Below are 21,848 nucleotides of genomic sequence, written 5' to 3'. Positions count from 1 at the left end.
AGCCTCACACTGTGGGCAAAGCCAGCTCAGCCCCAGCTGTGGGGACAGCATGAGCTAACCCCTGCCCCTGCGCCAGCTCACGACCCGCCCTGCCCCGCGTCCTGGCCCCTTGGCAGGAGGTGCGGGCCCCTGCGAGGTGCCCATCAGCTGCTTTGCCAACCTGGCAACCCAGGAGCCTGTTCCAAGGGCGCTGACTGCCCATGCCTCAGTTTCCCCTGGTGAGCGGCGTGAGGAGGGCTCTGGGAGGTGGGGGCCATGCTGCACCCTGGGGGCAACATCCTGGCTGGGTGCAGTGCAGGGATCTGGCATGGAGCAGAGTTGGGGCACGGTGCACAGGACCCATCACAGCGCCAGGCTAGAGGTGGGGGCCGAAGTGCTGGGGTGGGCAGGGGGTGTGTGGGGAGCCGAGGGCTGCCAGCAGCCCCAGCCCCACCAGCAGCCCCCCACTCAGCCCCCTGCCATCCCTGGCCAGGGCCCAGCTGCTCACCGTGGGCAGGGCAGGATGAGACCCGGGTCATGGGAACCTCCCGTGGGAACAGGGGCTGTGGGAGCGGGGGGCCGTGCCCGGGGCTTGGCCACAGCCGGCGCTGCCCACCTCTGCCCCGGGGAGGCCGCGGCCGTGCCAGCCCCGGGGCCGCTGGCTGCTGGCCGCCGGCCTTGGCGGCGCGTCCATCCGCCCGTCCGCAGGGACTGGCGCTGGACGGCGGAGCCCGCTCCGCCCTGGGCGGCCCCGTAGAGGAGGGGCCCGCCGCCCCCTCGCCCGCCGGCGGGAGGCTGGGCTGCGGCCGGTTTTAACGGGCCGTGCCGGGGCCGTGCGGCAGAGCGGGAGGCTGCGGCTGGCCGTGAGGATGCAGCCGGACCTCCCCGTCGGCGACACGGCTCTGCGCAGCCCACCGGCCCCCGAGCCGGCCGGCGGCTCCTTCCCCAGCCCCGAAGCCACCAAGCCGCCCTACAGCTACATCGCCCTCATCACCATGGCCATCCAGAGCGCGCCCGAGAAGCGCATCACGCTCAGCGGCATCTACCGCTACATCATGGGCCGCTTCACCTTCTACCGGGAGAACAAGCAGGGTTGGCAGAACAGCATCCGCCACAACCTCTCCCTCAACGAGTGTTTCGTCAAGGTGCCCCGTGACGACAAGAAGCCCGGCAAGGGCAACTACTGGACACTCGACCCCGACTGCTACAACATGTTCGAGAATGGCAGCTTCTTGCGGCGCCGCCGGCGCTTCACCAGGAAGAGGGCCCTCCGGGATGCACCGGGCACCGAGGGGGACGAGGGGTGTGGAAAGCCCCCCAGGCAGCGGGTCCAGGGGCTGCCTGCCGCCCCGCCACCCGAGGAGGTGAAGGCAGATGGGGGCTGTGCCTCACCGGCAGCCTCGGGGCACCTGCCGAGCCCTGCCATGCTGCCCGAGGGTGCTGGGGTGCCCGGGTGCGCTGAGCCCTCCACCCGGCGGCAGCCACCCAAGGCCAGGCAGCCCTGCTTGTACCTGCCGGACGTGCCACAGCCCAAGGGGCCGTTCTTCGCCCCCCCGGAGAGCCGCCCACCCAAGGAGACTGTCTTCGGGGGGCTCCCGGCGGCGCTGCAGCTGCCCCGGCCAGGTCAGTACCCGCTGCCCAGCGAGCGCCCAGCACCGCACCCTGCCCTGCTGCCCACCCTGCTGCCCACCCAGGCCAGGGACCCCCCACAGGACTCACCGGCCCCTCCAAGCAGCCCCCCGGGCCAGCTGGAGGGTGAGGAGCCAGCTGCCCCTGGGCTAGGGCCAGGCCAGCCCTTTGGGCAGGTGCCCCCCGCGTTCCCTGGCACCCTTCTGGGCACAGGCAAACCCCCCCCATCCTGCTTTCTGGAGGGGGACGGCTACTCGCAGCCCCCCCTGCCCGTTTTCGGCTCCTTCAGCCGGTCAGGGCCTGATGCGCTGGGCAGCAGCTACCAGTGCCGGGTGCAGGCGCTGAGCTTCTGCATGAAGGAGCGGCCATGCAGCACAGCGCTGGAGCATCTCCTGGCCACAGCCCCCCCGGCCCCCACCGCCCCCCGCCAGCCACCCTTCGGGGCCATGGGGCCACGGGCGAGTGAGCAGAAGGAGCCGTGGGGACCGGGGAGCACGATCCCACTGCAGGGGGGCAATGGCTATCCACTGGGGCTGCCCCCCTGCCTCTACCGGACACCCGGCATGTTCTTCTTCGAGTGAGGGACTGGCCCACCCTGGGACACCCCTGGCCCCGGCACCAAATAAAGCACATTCCCCAATGCTGCCTCTGTGGTCTCTGCACCCCGCTCATGGTGGGCAGCGGGCAGGGGAAAGCTGGGGACCCTCTACCCCATCCCGGGTGCTGGCTGGGGGACATGCATCCCCAAGACCACCTGGTGCAGCCCTCATCCCTACAGGCCCCTCCACTGCCGATCGCTGACTGAACAGTGAGGCTGCAGGGGGATGGGACAGGGCCTGAGCCAGCACCCGCGTCCAGGTCCTGCATCCTTGGGAGATGCTGGGGACAAGGTCCTGCTGCAACATGGGGCCAGGAGCGCCCAGAGCCCCATCCCAGGGTAGCAGTAAGGACCCTCATCCATGAGGGGCAGGGGGACACAATGCAGCAGCAGTGAGCCCCTGCAGAGCCCCGCTGCCACCTCCTTACACCTAGGACTGCTCAAAGGGCCTGGCTTCACCCCGGGTGCCACACATGTCACAACTGGCACCAGCCTCAGCATGTGGCCCCGCTCACACACCCATGTGGTCCCAGAAAAATGCCGGGGAGGAGCTGGGGGCAGTAGCACAGTGTGGGGGGCTCTGCTCGGAGGGGTAAAGGGCTCCCTCCCCTCTCTGTCCCTGCTCAAGGCTGTGCCCTGGCTTGGCCAGGGTCCCACCAGGTTCCCGGCAAACACCGTGAGGCCAGGGAAGCCCCCAGAGCCCTGCTGTGCCAGGGGCTGGGGCTGCGATGGGAACAGCCAGGGAAAGTGGATTCCTCCAACCTGAATCATGCCGGGCGGCTGCTGGAGAGGAGGCACCAGCTGAGTCACCACTGCCGGTACCGGGCTGGGCACAGGGCTCTGCCCTGGGCGGCCAGGCTGGGGGGCACTGGGGTGGGCAGGGGTCCCCACACAGCCCCAGGCTGGGACCCGGTCGCTAGCCCCTTCCTACACACCACCAGGACACCGGGGCCATCGTCTCTGCAGTGCTGGAGTAGGGACAGAGCAATGCTGGCATAGCGGGGGGCTGCGCCTGTGCCCCCATCCTGCCCACCCCAGGCTGGGAGAGAGGGGACCCCAGGAGCAGCGGTGCCCAGGCTCCACAGCACAGCTGGTCCCAGGGCAGGCACAGCAGGAGGACCCCAGGCTGGCAAGGTTCTTCATGCTGCTGCAGGGAGCAGGCTTGTGGCAGAGCCCCCCGGCCCCCCAAGACCAGAGGGACCCCAGCTTGCCCAGTCCTGGGGGTCTCTGTGGGGGCCACATTGGCACTGAGGGACGGCGCTGGCGTCACTCAGGGACCCGGAGCACCGCAGCCGCGTCAGTCCTGTTATCAGCCCCCAGACGGCTGCTGCTGGGCCATGGCCACGTCCCAGCCCCAGGCAGGGTGAGGGGGGCCACCATTCGTCATCGAGGACGGCCACTCAGCCCTGGGCCTCTCTCTTTTCTCCCTTTTTTTTTTCCCCTCCCCAGTGGAAAACAATATTTGAGCGCCTACATCATGCTGGCGTCTCCGGAGCAGCCGGCGGCGAGCGCGGCTGACCTCAGCCCCCTCCTTCACACGGTCCCCGGGGGCGCGGGAGGAAGCGAGCTCCGCAGCTGTGCCCAGGGGCCGTCTGGTTCCCACGCAGCGTGGCCGGGCCCCTCACCCGTCCAGGCTCCCCTCGCTGCCTGGGAACACGTGGCCACAGCCCCAGGCTGGGGTCCCTGTGCTGGGAGCAGCGTGGCATCACATGGCCACATCCTATCGCTCCCTCCCTGAGCTGTAGCCCCCAGGGATGGAGTCCCCCATCCCACAGAGCCTGGCTGCCTGCACTGGCGTGCAGACCAGGGCCATCCGCTCCGCTGGTGCTCCCGGCTGCAGACCCACTGCTCTCCCTGCCCTGCCTCCTCCCTGGCTCACTCCACGGCTCGTGGTGGGTGGCCTGGCCCACGGCCCACTCGCCCGCTCCCAGCATGGGCCGTGCCGTGGCCAGGGACCAGGCTGCACCCAGTCACGGGGCAAACCTTCTGCTGCCGCTGCTGGTGGTGCTGCCGGTGCAGGAGGTCTGCCTGCTCCCCTTCCCGTCCCGTGCTGCCTGCAGGACCCTTCGCTTGTTCAGGCAGGGTGGGTGCCACCGGGATGGGGTGCAGGCAGGGATGGGTAAGGGTGCTGCTCCGTGCGAGGGCTCAAGACTCTGGGCATGGATGCTATGGACACATGTGCAAATACCCTAGACCACATCGTGTGTCTGTGGGGGGTGATGAAGACCCCCAGCACGAGGGATGGTGCTGGCTGCCATGACCTTGTGCTGGACCAGGACCAGACCTGTCACTATGCCCATTGGCCCCAGCAGGACTGGCCTCCTCCATGGGGCTCCCGAGCCCTGTCCTGCCCCTCAGCTGGGAGCGCAGGATGGGGCCATGGGTGCTGGCCCAGCAGGCCCTCTCCTCTGGCCTTGATGGAGGCATGATGGGTAGCTCCGTGGAGTCCTGGGGTGGGAGAAGAGGGGGCTGGAGAAGCCAAACTGGGCTGTGGGGTGGGGGTCCCCCACCCAGGTGTTGGGGCACCAGGACATGCTGGTGCCCATGCATCCCTGTGCCGTGGCCGTGCACATGCAAGGCTGCATCCAGGGACCAATGTCCCAGAGTGGCTTGGGGCACCAGGAGTGTCCAGGGGGTGATGGCCCAGCCAGGACCTCCGTGGGCCACCCTACAGCAGAACCCTGTAGTCCCCATGGTCCACCAGGGCCAGGGCAACGCATGGCTCCTGGGGCCAGACAGGAAGGAGACGTCACCGCCACGGAGCGTAACTCAAACCAGATGGGGCTGCGCTGGCGTCCAGGCCCGCAGGGTGGTCACCGACAGGAACCGGTCAAAGGCTGCCGGCAGGAAGGGCTGGGAGGGACGCCCGCGGCAGGAGCCGCATCCCGGCCCAGGCAGCCTTAACCGCTTCGGGGCCAGCGGCAGCCCCACCAGGCAGAGGGGCACTGGCCCCCATCAGCATTCCCTGGGCATCCCACCCCACTCGGGCAGATGCTGAAGCCATGAGGACACCTCTCACCATCCCTCCCGCCCTCCTTCCTCCCAGCACCCTGGGGCACTCAGAGCCAGTTACAGCTGCACAGCCATGGGGTGCAGAGACCAGACCCCCTCGGCTGCACAGCCCTGCCTGGGACGCACCAGGCAGTCCCTGTCCCCAGCACAGCTGGTGGCTCTCTCTGTCCCCTCTACCCTGGGGATGAGACGCCGTTTCCATCCCGTCCCCACATCTGCAGCCCTCCAGCTGCACCTGGGTCCTGCGTGGGTGGGGGCAGTGGCCCAGGGAGGGGGTTGGGAGCAGCACCCTGGTGAAGCAGGGCAGGCAGGGGCTGCGGGCAGACTGTACATTTATTTACAAGAAAGCAAGAGCCAGGCAGGACTCTGGCGTTGGCCAGGGGTCCCGTGAGCCATGTCCACTGCCCGGTGGGGATAAGCCCAAAGCCCGTTCACCTGCTGCAGCCAGTGGGGCTGGGGTCCCGCGCCTCCCCCCATCTCTCCCCAGGGTTTATGCAGCAGGCGCAGAGGGCACAGGCATCCCTGGAGCAAACACACAGCCCTGGCTCAGAGGGGGCTCAATCACAGTGTAAGCCAAAGCTGGGGGGTAGAGGGAGGCCGGGCCCCCCCTGCCAGCCCCCCAACCCCTCCTACAGGGGGCAAGGCTGGAAGCTGCAAATCCTGGGGAATGCCCAACCTCCAGCAACACCGGGGGGCCCCAGGGGCGCAGGCAGAGGGAGAGGGGGCTGGGGCGAGGCGGGGGCAGCACCTGCCTCCTCCAGCCCAGCCAGTCCCGGCGAGCCCCCACGCGTGGCGGGGGGAGCTGGCGGCCGCAGCCACCGGCAGTTCCTGTGTGTTGGTGGTCAGGGCTGGAGCGATGCTCGCAGGAGCGGGGGAGCGCGGTCCAGCTGCTCCACATTAGGACGCCTCACTCATCTTGATCTGGCGGGTGAAGCAGAGGTTGTGTTTTTCCCCCGCTGGCAGAGCCGAAGGGCAGGGAGGGCAGGAGGAACACAAAGCCTCCTTCTTCCCTCTCTGGCTCCCAGCTGGGGACACTGCTGGAAGCATGCTCCCGCTTCCTCCCTTCCTGTGCGAGCAGCAGCTCAGGGCCAGCTCCGCTCCCTCGCACCCGGCTGGCCGGGGAGTTGCTTCAGTGCTAGCTCTGGTGCCAAAGGCCAGGGTGAGGGTCCACGCCTGCCCTGCAGCATCCTCATGCCAAGCCGCAGTGCTGGGAAGGGAGGTTGGGCAGCTCAAGGTCCAGCAAGAGTGAAGGCAGGGCAGGGCTGTGGCATTTACAGGCAGAGCGAGCAAGTCTGGGTTTTTGGGTCCAAGGTAGCAGCAAGCGCGTGGGGCAGCCCAGGCAGCGGGGCTCACGCCGGACCAGCCCTTCTCCTCCAAGGCCAGGGGAAGGAAGCATGAGTGGAGCAGAGATGCTGCGGGTCGGGCGATGCAGAGCCGGGCCAGGGATGAGGTCAGAAAATACCACTCAGGAGTGGCCTTGCAGTTCAAGAAAATCCAGACAGGAGCATTGGCTCAATGGGCATGGGGAGGGCTGGAGCCCCGGGAGCCCAGGAGGGCACAGCCAGCATCCCCAGCAGCAGGTCCCCAGCGCAGCAGTGCCACCCGGGGTGGGACGAGCTCGGCTGAGCGGTGGGTGCAGTTGAGGAGCCCAGTGGGGTCCCAGCCCCAGAGCAGTCCTGCAGCCGCTGGGTACCAAGGCTGGGTGCAGCCCTGGGGATGCAGCAGAGCAGCACCGGTGGTGGCATGGGGCATGGAGCAGGGGTGCAGCACACGGGCTTCAGAGCAGCCACCTGGCAGCAGCACAGGCAGGGAGGGGGCTGCGTGACTCCAGCCCCTGGCCCCCATGGTGGGAAGCGAGGGATCCGGCAAGGTGCTGCTGTCATCCAGAAGCAGGATTGATGTGGGACCCTGTGAAGCGGTTCCTCTCTGGCCTTGACTCACACTTGGCTCAGGGTCCCCACGGGAGGCCCCGCTCAGACACCCAGTGCTGTCAGCGACCCCGAGCTGGTGATCTTCTTGAAGCGGTTGGCGGCACACACCCCGATAAAGTTTTTCTGTAAAGGGGAAGAGGAGAGATGCTCACCCTACCGCAAGGGCTGTGGCTCCAGAGGTTGAGCCAGATGCTGCTCCCCAGGCTGTGAGTAGCTGGGCTGGGGAGTGTGCAGCTGCCCGGGCGCCCACTTAGCCAGGCTTTATGGAAGGGGAGCGCAGGGCTGATGCTGGGGATCACCCCTGACACTGTCCTGACACCACTCCTACCCCTAAAAGGTGCCCTTGGGATTGGCTCAGGGCAGACCACCATGAAGGGATCTCTGCTTGACAGGGGTCCCACGCTGGGGGCACCCATGCAAGGGTCCTTGTGCTGAGGAGCCCTTTCTCCATGTGCAGGGGTCCCCAAGCCCTTGTGTCCCAGCTGCCAGCAGCACAGTGAGACAGAGCCATCCTCCCTGTCCCAGATGCCATCTGCCAGGACAAGCAGAGGCTGGCAGCCCTCCCACCAGCTCCCCAGACAGCACTGACCCTCCTCCCTGTGCCTGCCCCCATACCTTCCAGCGCCGCCGCATGACATATTTCTTGAGCAGCACCTGAGACTTGAGCTGGCGGTTGCAGCGTTTGGCCTTTTCTGCCAGGTTGTTGAGCCAGGGATGCTGCAGGCACTGCCCAGCACTCATCCGGGCACTGGGGGTGAGAGGAGCCCAGGTCACCCCTACCCAAACCCCTGTCCCCCAACCACCCCCTTCTCCAGCCACCTAAGAGCCCCAGAGCTCAAAAACCTGCAGGGAGGAACAAACTGGAGGGATGTACCCATGGACTGGTGGGGCTGGGCAGAACTTTGAGTGGTCCAGCATGTCCTGCTTGGGGCAGGTGACCCTGCAGAGACACAGGGCTCTGCCAGGGGCAGCTAGGAGCCAGGGCAGGGCCCCGTGAATCTCATTTGATACAGGGCATCAGGGGATGCCGCTGGTCCCAGTGCAGAGGGAAGTATGTGATGCCCAGGGGCTGGGGATGCAGCTCTGGGGGTGCCCACCCCAGGACCCCCATGGCCACTGCTGGCCTCACACCTCTTCTCCTTGATGATGAGGTTTGAGACGAAGTCTTTGGCCTCATCAGAGACGCTCTCGAAGGTCTCCTCATCAAAGTACCAGTTGGCAGCCAGGACATTGTTGAGCGTCTCGGTGTCATTGTCACCCAAGAAGGGGGAGAGGCCGCTGAGCCTGGGGGCACAGGGGGGTGAGGAGCCAGGTGCCCTCAGGCTACAGCACCTCCCAGACCCCCAAAATGGGGCCAATCTGGCCAGGGCTGCCCCAGGGAAGCAAGGCAGGGTGGCCCCGAGAAGGGATGTGGTGTGTGGCTGCTGGCAGCATGCAGTGCCTGCAGATCTGGGCACAGACGCTCCCCAGTCCCCCCGCATCTCCCCATCCAGCGCCCTCCACCAGCCCTCCACGAGGCTGGGTGCCTGGGGCACCTGAAGGGCTTGGGGATGGCTCTGTGCCCAGGGAAGCTGTGCCCCGGCACGGCGCTGGCAGCCGCCATACAGCACTGACGTACAGCATGTAGGTAATGACACCCATGCTCCACATGTCCGTGGAGTAGGAGACTTGCTCATAGTTGACCACCTCGGGGGACAGGAATTCAGGAGTGCCGAAGTTCACCTTCAGCTTATCCTGGGGGTTGTACCTGCAGCCAGGGACGAGGAATTCAGCAGGGACAGGATGCTCCTCCAAACCACTGCCCCCCTCCCAGCAGGCACTGCCCTCCCCAGCCCCCCCTGTCAGACAGGGAGAGCTGGGACAAGCAGCCATGGCCGGCCAAAGTCACAGGCCAGAGCAGGTCCCAGGGCTCCCAGAACCCCGAGAGCACATGGGGCCAAAGGGATGGGGCGAAGGGATGGGGCGAAGGGATGGGGCGAAGGGATGGGGCGGGGGGAAGATAGCACCTTCGAGCCAGCCCAAAGTCGATGATCTTCACCATGTGCCCGGTGGCGGCCACACAGAGGATGTTCTCAGGCTGTGGGGACAAGGGACACCATTGCCCCCCTGGTGAGAGGGGACATCCCCAGCACACAGCTCTGGCAGCCCACGGGTCCTGCAGCTGACCCCTGCCAGAATGACACCAATTTTCCAGGCATCCCTCCCATGGCTGGCCGATGTCGGGGACACACTGCCTTCACGGGCATGGCAGGGCTTGAGTCAGCATGCAGCTCCCCACTTCGGTGGCTGCAAACACCCGCTACCCCTGCACCCCAGCGTCCCCCATCCCTGCGAGCAGCAGCCAGCCCCTGCTGTCACCCGCCGGCCCCACACCTTGAGGTCGAGGTGGAGGACGCCCATGTGGTGCATGAAGCGGATGCCCTCACAGATCTGCCGGACGAACACCATGCAGTCCACCTCCGTCAGGTGGTAGTCATCATCAATGATCCGCTCGAAGAGCTCGCCACCCTCCACACTGCATGGGGATGGAGAGCAGAGTCAGCTGGGGCTCCCTGCCCCAAGCCTTCCTCCTGCAGAGCCCCCTGCCTGCCCCAGGGACCCTGCCCCAGCCCCGCCACAGAGATGCTGGTGTAGAGGCTGGGCAGAGCCACTATGGGATGCCTGCATGCTGGGATCAGATGCCCCCCCCCCAGGCAGGCATGGGGGGGTTACCCCTGGACACCCCAGCTCCCCTGGGGTTTGTAGAGCAGAACAGCCTCAGCACAGGCCCCAGCCTCCTCGGAGCAAGCAGGCAGGGGAAAAGGAGCTGTGTGGGAAGGACCAGCATCATGTCTACCCTCAACGCAACCGTGATGGAAGGAGATACTGTCCCAGCCAGGCAGAGCCTGAGGTTGCGTGTGAGCCTGGAGCAAGCCAGGGAGGTGCTCAAGAAGGACAGGCAAGGTGGGGGACATTCCCTGGGACCAATCCCTTCTGCTTGGTGAGGGGCAGACACATCCACTCCATCTCTGAAGCATCCTCCACAATGATGCCCCTCACCCAGGCATCGGGCCTCACAAGGCATTGCCCCAGCACTCACAACTCCATGAAAAGGATGATCTCCCGGGGAGTTTCGATGGCATCGTAGAGCTGGATGAGGTTGCGGTGATTCAGCTGATTCATCACGTCAATCTCCAGCAACACCATCTCCTGCAGAAGGAGCCCCATTGCGGTGCAGGACGTCAGCCCTGGCCAAGCCACTGGCACTAGGACAGGCTGTGGCACAGCACAGCATGGGCAACACACAGGGGACAGCCACCCACTACCAAAGCCAGGTGGAGCCCCCCGCCCCAGCGTGGGTCATACCTTGTCCTTGGCACCCTGCTTCCGGATCACTTTGGCCGCCAGCTTGAGCCCTGTTTGCTTCTCCGTGCATGTGTGGACTTCGCCAAACTTGCCCCTGGGGAGAGAGGGAGAGATGCCAACACCATCAGCCACCCAGGCTTCTGGGGAACCCTACACTGTGCTGGGGTGCTGCCCCATGCTCCCCTCAGCACCCATCCTGCCCGAGGCACCAACCCACCATGGCCAAAGAAGTCCCCGACTTCCCCGAGCCGTGTTCCAAGGCTGGCCAGCAGCTCAGGGTAGTGCCAGGGGAAAGCCAGGCACCCTCTGCCATCCTGGGGTCCCTCCTTACCCCCCCAGGATGTCCTTGGAGCTGAGATTGAACTGGGAGCTGACGCTGGCGGACCGCAGGGTGACGATGCGGTGCGCGAAGGGCGCCGGCGGCGGAGGGACGTCATCTGCCCAGAGAGGAGGACTGGGATGAGAAGGTGGGCTGCCCAGCCAGGGGACCCACCGCTGGGGCACCCCGGGGTGCCATAGGCAGGCGCCCAGCTGCGTAGCCCAGCCAAGCCTGTGGGTGCAGGATGCAACTGAGTGCCTGGCTGCAAATCAGGGTCTCCTGGCTGCCTGCTGCACTGGGAGGCACAGCATCCTCCCACGGGTCCCTCGCCACTGCCTGCAGCATCACCTTGCTGGCCGGCACCCACCCCCCGGCACCCCGCTGGTGGCACCCCCTCCCCACCATCCCGCGTGGCACGCTCGCCCTCTCCAGGCCATGCTGCTGCGTGTCACCCTCTCTGGGCCACCACCGCTCCGCACCACCCGGCCCTGCTCGCCCTCCCCGGGCAGACCCCACACCCCCAGCCCCTGGCCACCCGAGGACAGGATCTGGCCACGCAGGGCGCCCCCCCGAGCACCCACCGCCCCGGGCAGCCCTGGCATCCCCGCAAGGACAGCGGTGCAGGACACGGGGACACGCTGTCCCCTGCCAGCGGCCAGGCACTGGCTGTCACTCCGCAGGCTCCCCTTCCTCCTGGGCAGCCGGGGCTGCAGCCGGGGACACGACGCATTTAGCCCTGTTTACGGGGACACAGGAGCGCGAAGGCCACCGGGCAGGCGACGAGCCAACAGCATGAGCCGGCAGCGCGGGAGGACTGGGGGAGCCCGGGCTGCCGCCCCGCGGAGGGTCCCAGGGTGCCAGGACAAGGCAGGCACCTCACAGCCTTACCCAGTATCTCGAAAGGGTCTTCCTTCCCAAAATCGGGGGTGAGGTAGGGGCTGGGGGGTGGCTCTGCCTCCAGTGAGGACGGTTGCCCACCAGGGCCAGGCTGCTCGATGGCCCCGGTGGGATCTGGGGGCTTTCCTGCGGCACTAGGCAATGTCCCCCCCTGCGGGGTGCCAGGGCTGCTGCCCCTGGGCTGCGGGTCCCCCAGGGCTGCCGGGGCAGGGCCGGGCTCTGTCGGACCCTCTCTTCGCTCCACTGCCACGGTCTCCTCCAGTATTGTCTCCATCACCGCCGGATCCTCCCAGGGCTGCTCCTCCCTGGAAGCAGGAGCAGGAGATGAGCAGTGCCCAGCCAGCAACCCCCAGGCCTAAAGCCCCTCTCTGCCCCGAGGGACCCGGGGCTTCGCCGGGGGCAGCCAGGGGAGGGGACCCCATCCCAGGAGGGTGCAAGTACCTTTGGCAGGTGGCCGGGCAGCTCAGGCTCTGCAGCAGAACCGGGCGCGGGGGCTCCGGCCCCCTCAGCTGCTGCTGATCCATCTCCTCTGCCTTTGCCACGTTCTCCCCTTCACCCTGAGCCTTGGCAGCAGCCATGGCCGCTGCCTCTGCGGGCTCCTCGCCTCCACCCCCAGCCTCCGCTGCAGCTGGCGGGGGTTCCACCTGCACAGCTTTCTTCCCTCCATCCTGAGCCTTTACAGCTGCCATGGTTTTCTCCTTTGCAGGCTCCTCTTTGCCTCCATTTTGAGCCTTTTTTGCAGCTGGGGCTTTTTCTGCCTTTTCCACTTTATTTTCTTTATCCTGAGCCTTGGCAGCACCTGAAGCTTTCTCTTTTTCAGGCTTTTTATCAGCTGGGGTCTTCTCTACGTTTGCAGCTTTCTTCCCTCCATCCTGAGCCTTTACAGCTGCCATGGTTTTGTCCTTTGCAGGCTCCTCTTTGCCTCCATTTTGAGCCTTTTTTGCAGCTGGGGCTTTTTCTTCATTTGCCACTTTTTTTAATTTATCCTGAGCCTTGGCAGCACCTGAAGCTTTCTCCTTTTCAGGCTTTTTATCAGCTGGGGTTTTCTCTGCCTTTACAGCTTTCTTCCCTCCATCCTGAGCTTTTGCAGCAGCCATGGGTTTCTCCTTTGCAGGCACTTCTTTGCCTCCATCCTGAGCCTGTGCTGTGGCCAAGGTTGTCTCCTCTGTGGGTTTTGCTTTCCCTCCTTCAGCCTCTACTGCAGACGGAGCCTTCTCTGCAGACTCCGTTTTCCCACAGCCCTCGACCTCTGACCCACCAGGGCCTTGCTCCTTCATGGGCTCATCCTTTCCTCCATCCTGAGCCCCTGCTACAGCCAGGGTTTTCCCCTCCACAGGCACTGGCTGCCCTCCTTTGGGTTCTTCTCCAGTTGGAGTTTTCTCCTTCATGGGCTCATCCTTCCCTCCATCCTGGGCTTTGGTGGCAGCTGGCACCTTCTCCATGGATGCTGCCTGTCCTCCATCGTGCTGTGCAGCTGAAGCCTCCTCTGCTGGTGCTGCCTGCCTTCCATCCTGGGGGTCTGGAGCAGCCGGGGCTGCCTCCCCCGCTGGCTCTGCCTTCCGTCCTCCAGCCTCTCCTGCAGCCTTCTCCTTCCCAGGCGCTGCCTGCCCACCATCCTGCACCTCAGTGGCAGCCAGCGCCGTCCCCCCCTGGGGCTGGGCAGCCTCGGGGGCAGCTGGGGCTGCACTGGCCTCTGCTTCGGCAGGGGCTGTGCCACCACCAGCCCCAGCACTAGGTGTGCTGCCCACCCCACCGCCCTGCTCCATGGGGATTCTCTGGGCAGGAGGCAGCTGCCCTACAGGGCTCCTGGGTCGGCAAAGGCTCCTGCTGGGGAGAATACAGAAGCTGAGGGCTCCCCAGACCTGACTTGTAAAGGATCCTCCCCTGCAGAGGGGTGCTGCAGGACTCGGGCAGCGGCTCTGCTCCTGCAGGAGAGGGACAAGCTGCTGCCACCCAGCCGGGAACCATGCCCCCAGCGCCCAGTCGGCGGCTCCCAGGCTGGTGGCACCGAGCCAGGGGTCCCACGTGGCCGCCAGTCCCTGCACTGTCCCATTGTGCCCCGATATCTGCAGCACGGTGACTGATCGATGGCCTGATGCCGGCACCTGTTGCTGCCACGGGGCCTCCAGCGCGCAAACAGCCAGCGCGACGCAGCCAGGGTGCCAATTTAAGGCCACGTCCCCCCATGGTGGGGCAGAGACAGCAGCTCCAGCCCCAGGCTGGCGGTGCGGGATCAGGTGAGGTGAGCATCCCCAGCACGGCCCCACGGCCGCCCACCCTGAGTGGCACAGGCAGGTCCAGCCGCACAGGCAAAGCCCCATCTGCCTGGGGGCCACACAGACCCCTGGCCACAGCCACCAGCGCTGCCCATCCCCCTGCCCGGTGGTCACCACAGCTCCTGCCTGAGCGGCGCTCACCAAGGGGACCTGCTGGTGCCCACGTACCTGCGTGGCCTGCCGGCACGTGCTGCCACCCCATCCCCTCCAGCCCAGCGCCCGATCCCCAATCCCTGCTTTGCCCCAGGCTCTGCTACCTTCCCCCGCTCAGCTACATCCCCTCACACTGTCCCAAAATACCCTCCCTGAGCAACTGTCCAGAGGCCAAGATAGCTCAGCCCTGGAATAAACAGACCAGTGACCATCCCAGTAACGCAGGAACCACTTGCTGGACTTACTGGAACAGAAGCTGTAGCAGAGCAGTCCCTAGCCAAGTGGTCCCACATCCCACAGCTCGGCACAGGGAGCTCGCGGGGGCGGAGATGTTACTCCTGAGGCTGGGGGCTCCGCTTCCCCCAGGATCCCCCACTGCCATGTCCCAAGTGGGAGACCATGGGGACCCCCCCGGCCCCTTTACCTGGATCCTGGTGCAGAGGGCAGTCAGGAGGGCAGCATCCGCACTGTGGCAGTGCCCGGAGGGAGCAGCCTCTTCTATCCCGGGTGTAACGGAGCCGGATTAGTGCGGGCAGAGGAGGATCCTTTACAGCAGCAGGAGCCATCCCGCTTCGCCTTTCCCAGCACCTGTCACTGCTGGAGCCTGTTCAAAGGACACGCCACTCTTGCCTGTCCCCCGTGGGCTGGGGACGCGCAGACATGGCGCAGGGGACGGGGCCACATCCTGTCCCAGCACAGCACCATAAGGTAGGCTGGCACCAGCCGCAGCAGCACCCCAAAAACATCCCACAGGGGTAGCCTGGCCGAGCTGGACACGGTCTAGGTGGCTAAGTGCCTCCAAGGTACCCACAGGTGACACAAGGCAGCCACTGGCCACCCCATGGGGATGGTGGCCAGGAGCAGTCAGGAATGGTGCTGGCCCTCTCCATGCCACTAAGCTGTGGCCAGCTCTGTCTGCCGGCACCAGCCCTTTTGGAGAGCAGCTCTAAAGGACCCTGCGCTCCACGAGCACGACGTGGCACCCGAGGGCACCACCGACTCTGGGCGCTGCCGCTGGTCCCTGAAGCAGAACTGAGAGCAGCTGGGAAGTGGGCACTGACCGGTGGCTGCAGCCTCCTCCAGGAACCAGCTGAAAGACTAGTTTCCTGCAAAATGAAGTGTTTTGGAGACCAGGGAAAGAAACAAAGGAGCTGGGGGCTCCCGGAGGGGTCAGGCTGTGCATGGGTGCTGCATGGGCATCACCAGCCGCTGCTGAAGGTGTAGCACATGCTGCTGGGGTGTTGCACCCCAGGGCACAGCCCCAGGGACTGTGCAGGGCTGAACCTGGGCACGAAAAAGCCCCAGGCAGAGGGACACCAGAGGCTGCACCGTGCCAAGGGGTGCAGAAGCCCCAAGCGGAGCTGGGCAAGGGCACACACAGAGTCCCGAAGCCAATGGATTCCCAAGGGCTATGCCAAGTTTCTGCCTGCTTCCCCCACCCAGCAGAGCCTTGTTTACTTTAAATCTTTGAACCTTAAGATGAGGAAAGCCTTGCTTGCCAAGGGTGCACAGACAGCTGCCCACTGCTGGGGGCAGGGACTGGGGTTTGCAGGAGGAACCCCCTGTAACTGGACCCAGCCCTCCCCAGCTAGCACTGCCAAGAAAAAGCACTCCAATAATACCAACTATTAAAAACCCAGAACATCCATTTATCATGTCAGGGCAGCATGAACGCCAGCGCAGGGTGGAGGAGGAAAGGCTCGGCTCCTCACCCACAGCTCAGCCTTGTTTTGGGGTGACAGGGGAGGCTGGGGCTCAGTGACTAGTGGTAAAGCAGCAAAAGAGTGAGAAAAAAAGAGAGGGCAGAGGCTGCTGAGGGTCAGGTACTGGCCCCTGGAGCTGCCCCACACCGGGCAAGCTCCTGGCCCACTCCCCATCGCTCCTTGCTAACCCAGCCAGGCACGGGCAGGGCACCCAGCACCTCCACAGTGCTCTGCTGGCGGAGGAGCACCGAAGGGCTGAGTGCTGGTGCTTGCTGAAGGAGCAGGGCTGTCCCCAGGGCTGGCCTGGCCAGCTGCCCCCGGGGAGGCTGAGATTACCGTGGGCTCCTCCAGCCTTGGCCCCTGCCAGCTGATGGGTGGCAGGTCCCTCCTCTAGAGCTCTCCATCCTGGTCCCACAGCCACACGGAGCTCAAGTCCTGCCAGACAGAGCCTGGCTGCTCCTACACAGGACTCACATGTGGCCAATGCAGGCAGCAGCAGCCCAAGAGCACTGCTCACCCTGCTGCAGCACCTCCCAGGAGGATAAAACGCTGTCCAGGCAGGGGAAGGGACAGTGCTGCTCCACATTGCCAAACCCCGGCTCCCAGCGTCAGCACACCATGGGCTGGGGCCAGGCAGCACCAGAGGAGCTGCGGTTCACACATGGCATTGAGAGCAAGACAAGCCAGGATGGGGACACGGCCATCCCCCTGTCCCAAAGGTGCTGTTGCCCCACCTGCCCCTGCCCTTGGGCAGCTGTCAGGGGGAGCACAAAGGCATCACACAGGTGTAGGCAGCCAGCAGGACAGGGATAGCACCAGCAAGCAGTGCAAGGGTAGAAACAAGTTGCCCCAGGACCCTTCCCCTGCCACGAGCAGCAGCTCAAGCCCAAGGCCAGTCCATGTCTCATCGATGGGATGGATGCTCATCTGGCCTTGGGCAGCAGCTGGAGAGCAAGGGGAAGGAGTCGATGCTGTCCTGGCTCACCCAGGCGCAGCACTGGCCAACGGAGCCTTCCCACCTCCTTCGTTGCTGCAGCCCCCAGCCACGATGCACAGCCCTGCTGCTCAGGCAGCCCGCAGGCAAGGTTTAAGCTAAGGAGAAATCAAAACTCGCAGCCGAAGTTGCCTTTTCTGGAGCCCAGTTAGTCCTGACAGCAAATCCATGCAGCAGCGGGGCGGGAGATGCATCTCAGACACCCACCACCACCTCACACAAGAGCATCACTTTGCTCGGCAGGACGCAACCAGGGGCTCCTGAGCAAACACCGGGCTCTCGTGCCCCAGCCCTCACAGCTTGGATATGTGGCTTCAGGGAGTCCAGCTCCGTGCTGGAGCTGGTGAGCGTCCCCTTTCCCAAGGGAAGGCAGAACCTGGAATGCAATGACAACAACAGGGATCATACAACAGCAGGCCCGTGGCTCCAACCGGCAGTACCGATGCAGTCATGTCCACGCAGAGGTTTGAACGTCACCGCATTCAGGGCTCCCAGGGACTGTGGGACCCACGCTGCCCATTCCCGGCACAGCCACTGCTCCCGTGGCGAGCGGGAGTCCCCCAACTCTGCCTCCACAGGGCACGCCGGCAGGAATAACTGGCTAGATGTCACACCTTGGGGACTCTGCCCACTGACTGTCATCACCAAGGTACAGTTTGGAATTGCCTCTCCCCTCCTCTGGCCAAGGGCTGCCAGGCACCTGGTTGCCACCAATGTCACTTCAGGCATGCACTGCCACCACGGCGCCAGCCTTAGGCTCTGCATCCTCACAGCAAACCATGGGTGGAAGGAACACATCCACTGACCGGGCAGCGGAGCAGGAGCACCCACCTGCCACGGCCATGCCCCACAGCCCCCTCAGGCTGGTTGGTGCACTGGGAGCTGGAATAAAATTCTCCAAGGAGAACCGAAGCACCTGCCTGGAAGCCGGCCAAGCCTTCCTGGGGCGCCTGTCACCTCACACGGTCACTGGGAGTTGGTGTTGGTACCTGGATGCGAACCTTGGGACAAGGGGAGGATGCAAAGCTCTGAGAACAGGACCTACAGTGCTGGGGGAGCCGTGGAAATGGTTCTGCAAAGGAAATGCCTGCAAAGGATGAGTGTCCTGTTGCTTAGCACTATTACAAGACAAGATTCACTTGTGAGAAAAGGGAAATAAGCCGAAAACAGTCCCCTCACAAGAAAGATTTGTAGTTTTGAAGCACAATAGCTGCTCCACAACAGGATTTCGGATGCCTTGGTCCAAAAGCCCACGCCGCAGCGAGCAGCACGGCACACCAGGTCTCTGCAGAGCACAGAAGCAAACCAACCACCACCAAGGTTTCTCAGGCTGGTGTTGCTTTTTTTCCTCCCCATTCAGAAACTTAAGCCAGTCTACATTGGCTGCAGCTGGAAACAGCCTGTCCTGGGGATACCTGGCAAAGCATCAAGCATGCCAGTTCCCTAGCTACGCGGTTGTCACAACTTCTGCAGCACACTTTAACCTTTATGCTTTTCATGGGTAAGCGAGGCGCTCTGTGCAGCCAACACTGCCCGTCCTCCAGGAAACCCTACACCCCGTCTAAATCGAGCGGTAGGGCAGGCGAGAACATCCCCACCTGAATCCCAGCCATGCCACTGTATCACAAGCCAGCCAGCCCTTCCCGGTGGGGACCAACCCAGGCACGTGGTCGGCAGCTTAACTGCTTCCATCAGCACCCAGGACTTCCCCAGACAAGCTGCCATCATGTCATGACAGGTCCCATCAAGGTGATGGGGAAAAACAAGGAAAAATCCCAACATCTTCAAAAAAAACTTCCAGAGCCTCTCAAGGACAGCACGGTGGCTGCCAGCAGTGACACCAGCGAGCATCCCACACTGGTCTGAAGCACCAGGACCTGCGCACACACAGGTAGCTTCATGCCAGGCCACACTGGCAGCCAACCAGGTATCTCGGCAGAGTCAAGCAAGAGGCAAAGCTGTGGTTTTGAGAGCATCCTCAAGCCTTTTTGTCAATCTCATTCACCAGCTAGTAAGAACTTGCAATTCTCAGTACCCTTCAACAGAACCGTCCAGGAAAACATTGTCTGCCTTTTAGTTCCAGCTCTAGTCTGAGCTCAACAAATTACTTTGGAAACAACTCAACTAGAGATGCTTCAAAGGAAGATTTTGGACCCAGTTCCAGCTTTCCTTGATTACCCCTCCTCCTCCCAGCCCCACTAGCTCAAGACACACTCACAGAGGTGATGAGGTTTGAGCTCTTCAATACAAGAATGTTTTCACAAAATCCACACAGAAAGAATATAGATTTTTACATCAGTTTGTCAACTGACCCTGACTCCAAAGACACATGCTGAAATGGCACTTGGTTAAATCCCGGTCTCCAGCTCCAGTCCTATAACTTTATTCTCCCACTTACACTCTACTGGGACTGGGAAAGGCACCTGCTGCCGTTTCCCTGTCTAAGCCTTACCCAGACGCCATTCTCACAGGCACTCTGCTTCTCCAGCATACCCATCTTTTACACATCTTCTACGTTAGAGCAGTGTTTCCAGCATATCACCAGTTTCCTCCTGATTAAGAGGGCAGGTTGCACTAACCCCCTGCCACCCTGTGAGAATCCCCTCCGGAGAGCTCTGCCAGACACCCGGTACCCCACAGGGCATGGCAGCCAGAGGCTTGCTTTCACCAAGTTTGCAGTGTATGAGGAATATAAGAGGCCATGTTTGCAGGAAGAAGTAATATCTTTTATTAGACCCAATGATACCACTGGGAAAAAACTGACAAGCTGCCAGGCATACAAACTCTTCCTCAGGTATGAAGCAGAGGCCATGTAGGGCCATCACGGAAATCCATCCTTTCAGGGATCCATATCTGCTCCAGCTCAGCAGCCTTGTTATCTCACTTGCCTTTACATTCTTCGGCAGCTCATCATTATTCAGGCTTTCCTCTGACTCACCATCAGTATTTGCCCCTCCTGCTGTACACACACCACTTACTCCAGAGGAGCTGGCACTCGAGGCTGCAGCAGAAGTTTCCTTGACTGCACATTCGAGGTCCTGCAATGTCCCTGTTGGGCAGCTCATACAGAACAGCTCCACTGTGACAGAAATAAGATCAATGCAGACCAAGGCAAAATCTGCAGATCCACACAGACCTTAGATTTCAAGAAGAGGATGCTTACACATCCCTCTTGCTCCAGTCGTTCCTGTAAGCTGCACACCAGCAAGGCTGTCACAGGGCTGCACCTGGGACAAGCAGCTTTCTTGGCCAGGCTGTTGCTGCGGACAGTCCCCCCACCCCGTTAGCCCCACGTTGTTGAGCTGAAGGTATCGGCAAAATCAGCAAAATGCAGCTGAAGGCACCCTGTGTGACTGGGTCAACCTTCAGGCCCAGTTCTGCCACAGCAGTGTAAAAATCCTCGACATAAAAGAAGCAAAAGCTGAAGCTCCAGCAGTCTCTTAGCTCACCCTTTTGAAGAGGCCAGGCTGTCACGGGGTCATTCATCTTTTAGTACCAACATGCTTCCTCAAACCCCCTTGGTTCTCCAGTTCCTCAGTTACTAACTGCACAATACCTTTTTCATCCTTATTTTTCAGCAGGGGCAACTTTTCTTTTCTTTTGGCCTAAGCAGAGTAAAAGTCTGAGGTTGGTGCTCTTTGAAGCGCTGAAGTTCGGTACGGCCATGCAAAACACTTGCTGACCGCTGGCTGCAACTGTTCTGCAATGATATCCTTGAGCATTGCACTTTTTAGGAGAATTCCTGCAGAATCATCATCCTCAGGTATAATAAATGTTGGTCTTTGAATTCAGCTCTGAGGACTTTCTGCCTCTTGTTTCTCTCAGATTAGGAGCAGCAATCACTTGATAGACTTTGCCAAAGATAATGAGACAGTACCACTTAACACACCCCTTTGCTGGAGTCTGACACCTAACAAGTTTGAACTCCCTCTCTTCTCCAGATCTGAATAAAAAGCCACACACTCTTAAGAACACTTCTCCAAATCATAGGAAGTGAAAGCAAATGTTTGCCATAATCCCCAAACAAGAAACAGTTTGCCCAAATGGGATATGTTAAGTTTCACGTGCTTTCCTCTGTTCAAAACAGCACAACAGCAGTAAGCAGCCCAGCTCACATGGGTTCCAGCAAGCAATAAAGGTAAAAGACGCATAAACACAGGAAAGGCAAAGCCTCAATGCCATTACAGCTCAAGCCAGCCCGAAGAGCTTTACACATTTCCAAACCTGAACTAGAGAGCTTGCTCTTTCTTTCTGCCAATGGCTTCAAGCACACCTCCAGTCACTGGCCATACCACCCTCTTTTTTTTTTTTTTTTTTAACAGGTCCCTTTTTGGCTCAGGAAACAGCACAACATGATCACCTGTGTGAGCAGAACAGGTAACAGCAACAGCCATGTCAGCAGGCAGCAGTGGTGTCTGAGGGTATCATATGGATGTAGTTGTACCCCTAACCCCTTCTTGCTCTCACACAGCCTTTTGGAGTTATCCTTGTTAAGCCAAGTCCAAGGAAAGGCCTCAAACACAGACTTACAAGGCAAGAAATCATATCACAATGCTAAGGCAAGAAATCATTCTTAGTAAATTTTAATCTAAATTTGATCACCTCTTTGCCATGCTGGAAGTTTTGTCTTCCAGCGCATTAGAGCACTCCATCTATATTTAGTCCTGCTAGCTGCACTAGACTGGCTAGATGACGACGAGTCCTTATCCAAGAGAACTGCGCTGGCAGGAGCCAGGGAGGCAGCTTACAGCAAGTCATTTGCCAGTGAAGTGGTTCCCCAAATAGAATGGCTTCAGCTATAAAAACAGCAGAAGGTTTAATGCTCTAATATACAGAGAACTACTTTAAAGTGTGGGCAAGATTCATGTTAGCACTCATCTAAACACCAAGAAGAAAGGCCAGATCTGCAATATGCTCACTCGCAGAAGCCTCATGTATTTAACATGATTCAAGCTTAATACGGGCTAAAGGCCTAAGAAACAGACACTTGAAACCAATACTAATATGCACAA

The 21,848-nt window shown here is 62.1% G+C and overlaps 2 protein-coding genes across 4 annotated transcripts; one reads left to right on the top strand and one right to left on the bottom strand.

The window, feature by feature from the left end:
* The first annotated feature begins 27 nt into the window (after positions 1 to 27).
* Positions 28 to 2,248, top strand: FOXS1 (forkhead box S1). Its single transcript, XM_080404330.1, has one exon. It carries the CDS (start codon positions 849 to 851, stop codon positions 2,187 to 2,189), a length of 1,341 nt encoding a protein of 446 aa, XP_080260456.1. The 5' UTR covers positions 28 to 848; the 3' UTR covers positions 2,190 to 2,248.
* A 3,285-nt stretch (positions 2,249 to 5,533) lies between these two features.
* On the bottom strand, positions 5,534 to 21,776 carry MYLK2 (myosin light chain kinase 2). 3 transcript variants are annotated; one of them, XM_080404274.1, is made up of 12 exons: positions 14,564 to 21,776; positions 12,152 to 13,534; positions 11,702 to 12,015; positions 10,826 to 10,931; positions 10,495 to 10,588; positions 10,229 to 10,338; positions 9,523 to 9,664; positions 9,156 to 9,226; positions 8,768 to 8,896; positions 8,281 to 8,433; positions 7,765 to 7,897; positions 5,534 to 7,272 (listed from the first exon to the last, which is right to left on the bottom strand). In XM_080404274.1, the coding sequence occupies exons 2-12, from the start codon at positions 13,474 to 13,476 to the stop codon at positions 7,192 to 7,194; spliced, it is 2,658 nt and encodes an 885-aa protein (XP_080260400.1). In that variant the 5' UTR covers positions 13,477 to 13,534; positions 14,564 to 21,776; the 3' UTR covers positions 5,534 to 7,191. The 3 variants fall into 3 exon arrangements, with proteins under 3 accessions (XP_080260400.1, XP_080260401.1, XP_080260399.1); XM_080404275.1 differs by having other exon boundaries at positions 12,152 to 13,635; positions 14,564 to 14,579; XM_080404273.1 differs by lacking the exon at positions 14,564 to 21,776 and having other exon boundaries at positions 12,152 to 14,549.
* Between the last annotated feature and the right edge of the window lie 72 nt (positions 21,777 to 21,848).

The sequence above is a fragment of the Falco punctatus genome (genome assembly GCF_963210335.1).
Source record: "Falco punctatus genome assembly, chromosome: 10".
NCBI classification, from domain to species: Eukaryota; Metazoa; Chordata; class Aves; order Falconiformes; family Falconidae; genus Falco; species Falco punctatus.
This window is presented reverse-complemented; position numbering and strand designations above follow the sequence as displayed.

Bases quoted from the DNA above. Each gene is read 5' to 3' on its own strand.
- FOXS1 (XM_080404330.1), top strand. From the start codon at position 849: ATGCAGCCGGACCTCCCCGTCGGCGACACGGCTCTGCGCAGCCCACCG.
- MYLK2 (XM_080404273.1), bottom strand. From the start codon at position 14,031: ATGGGGCTTTGCCTGTGCGGCTGGACCTGCCTGTGCCACTCAGGGTGG. The intron at 9,227-9,522 runs GTGTGGGGCCGG...TTGTCCCCACAG, and splicing joins TCCTCCACCTCGACCTCAAG to CCTGAGAACATCCTCTGTGT. The intron at 7,898-8,280 runs GTGTGAGGCCAG...TCTCACCCCCAG, and splicing joins CTCATCATCAAGGAGAAGAG to TGCCCGGATGAGTGCTGGGC.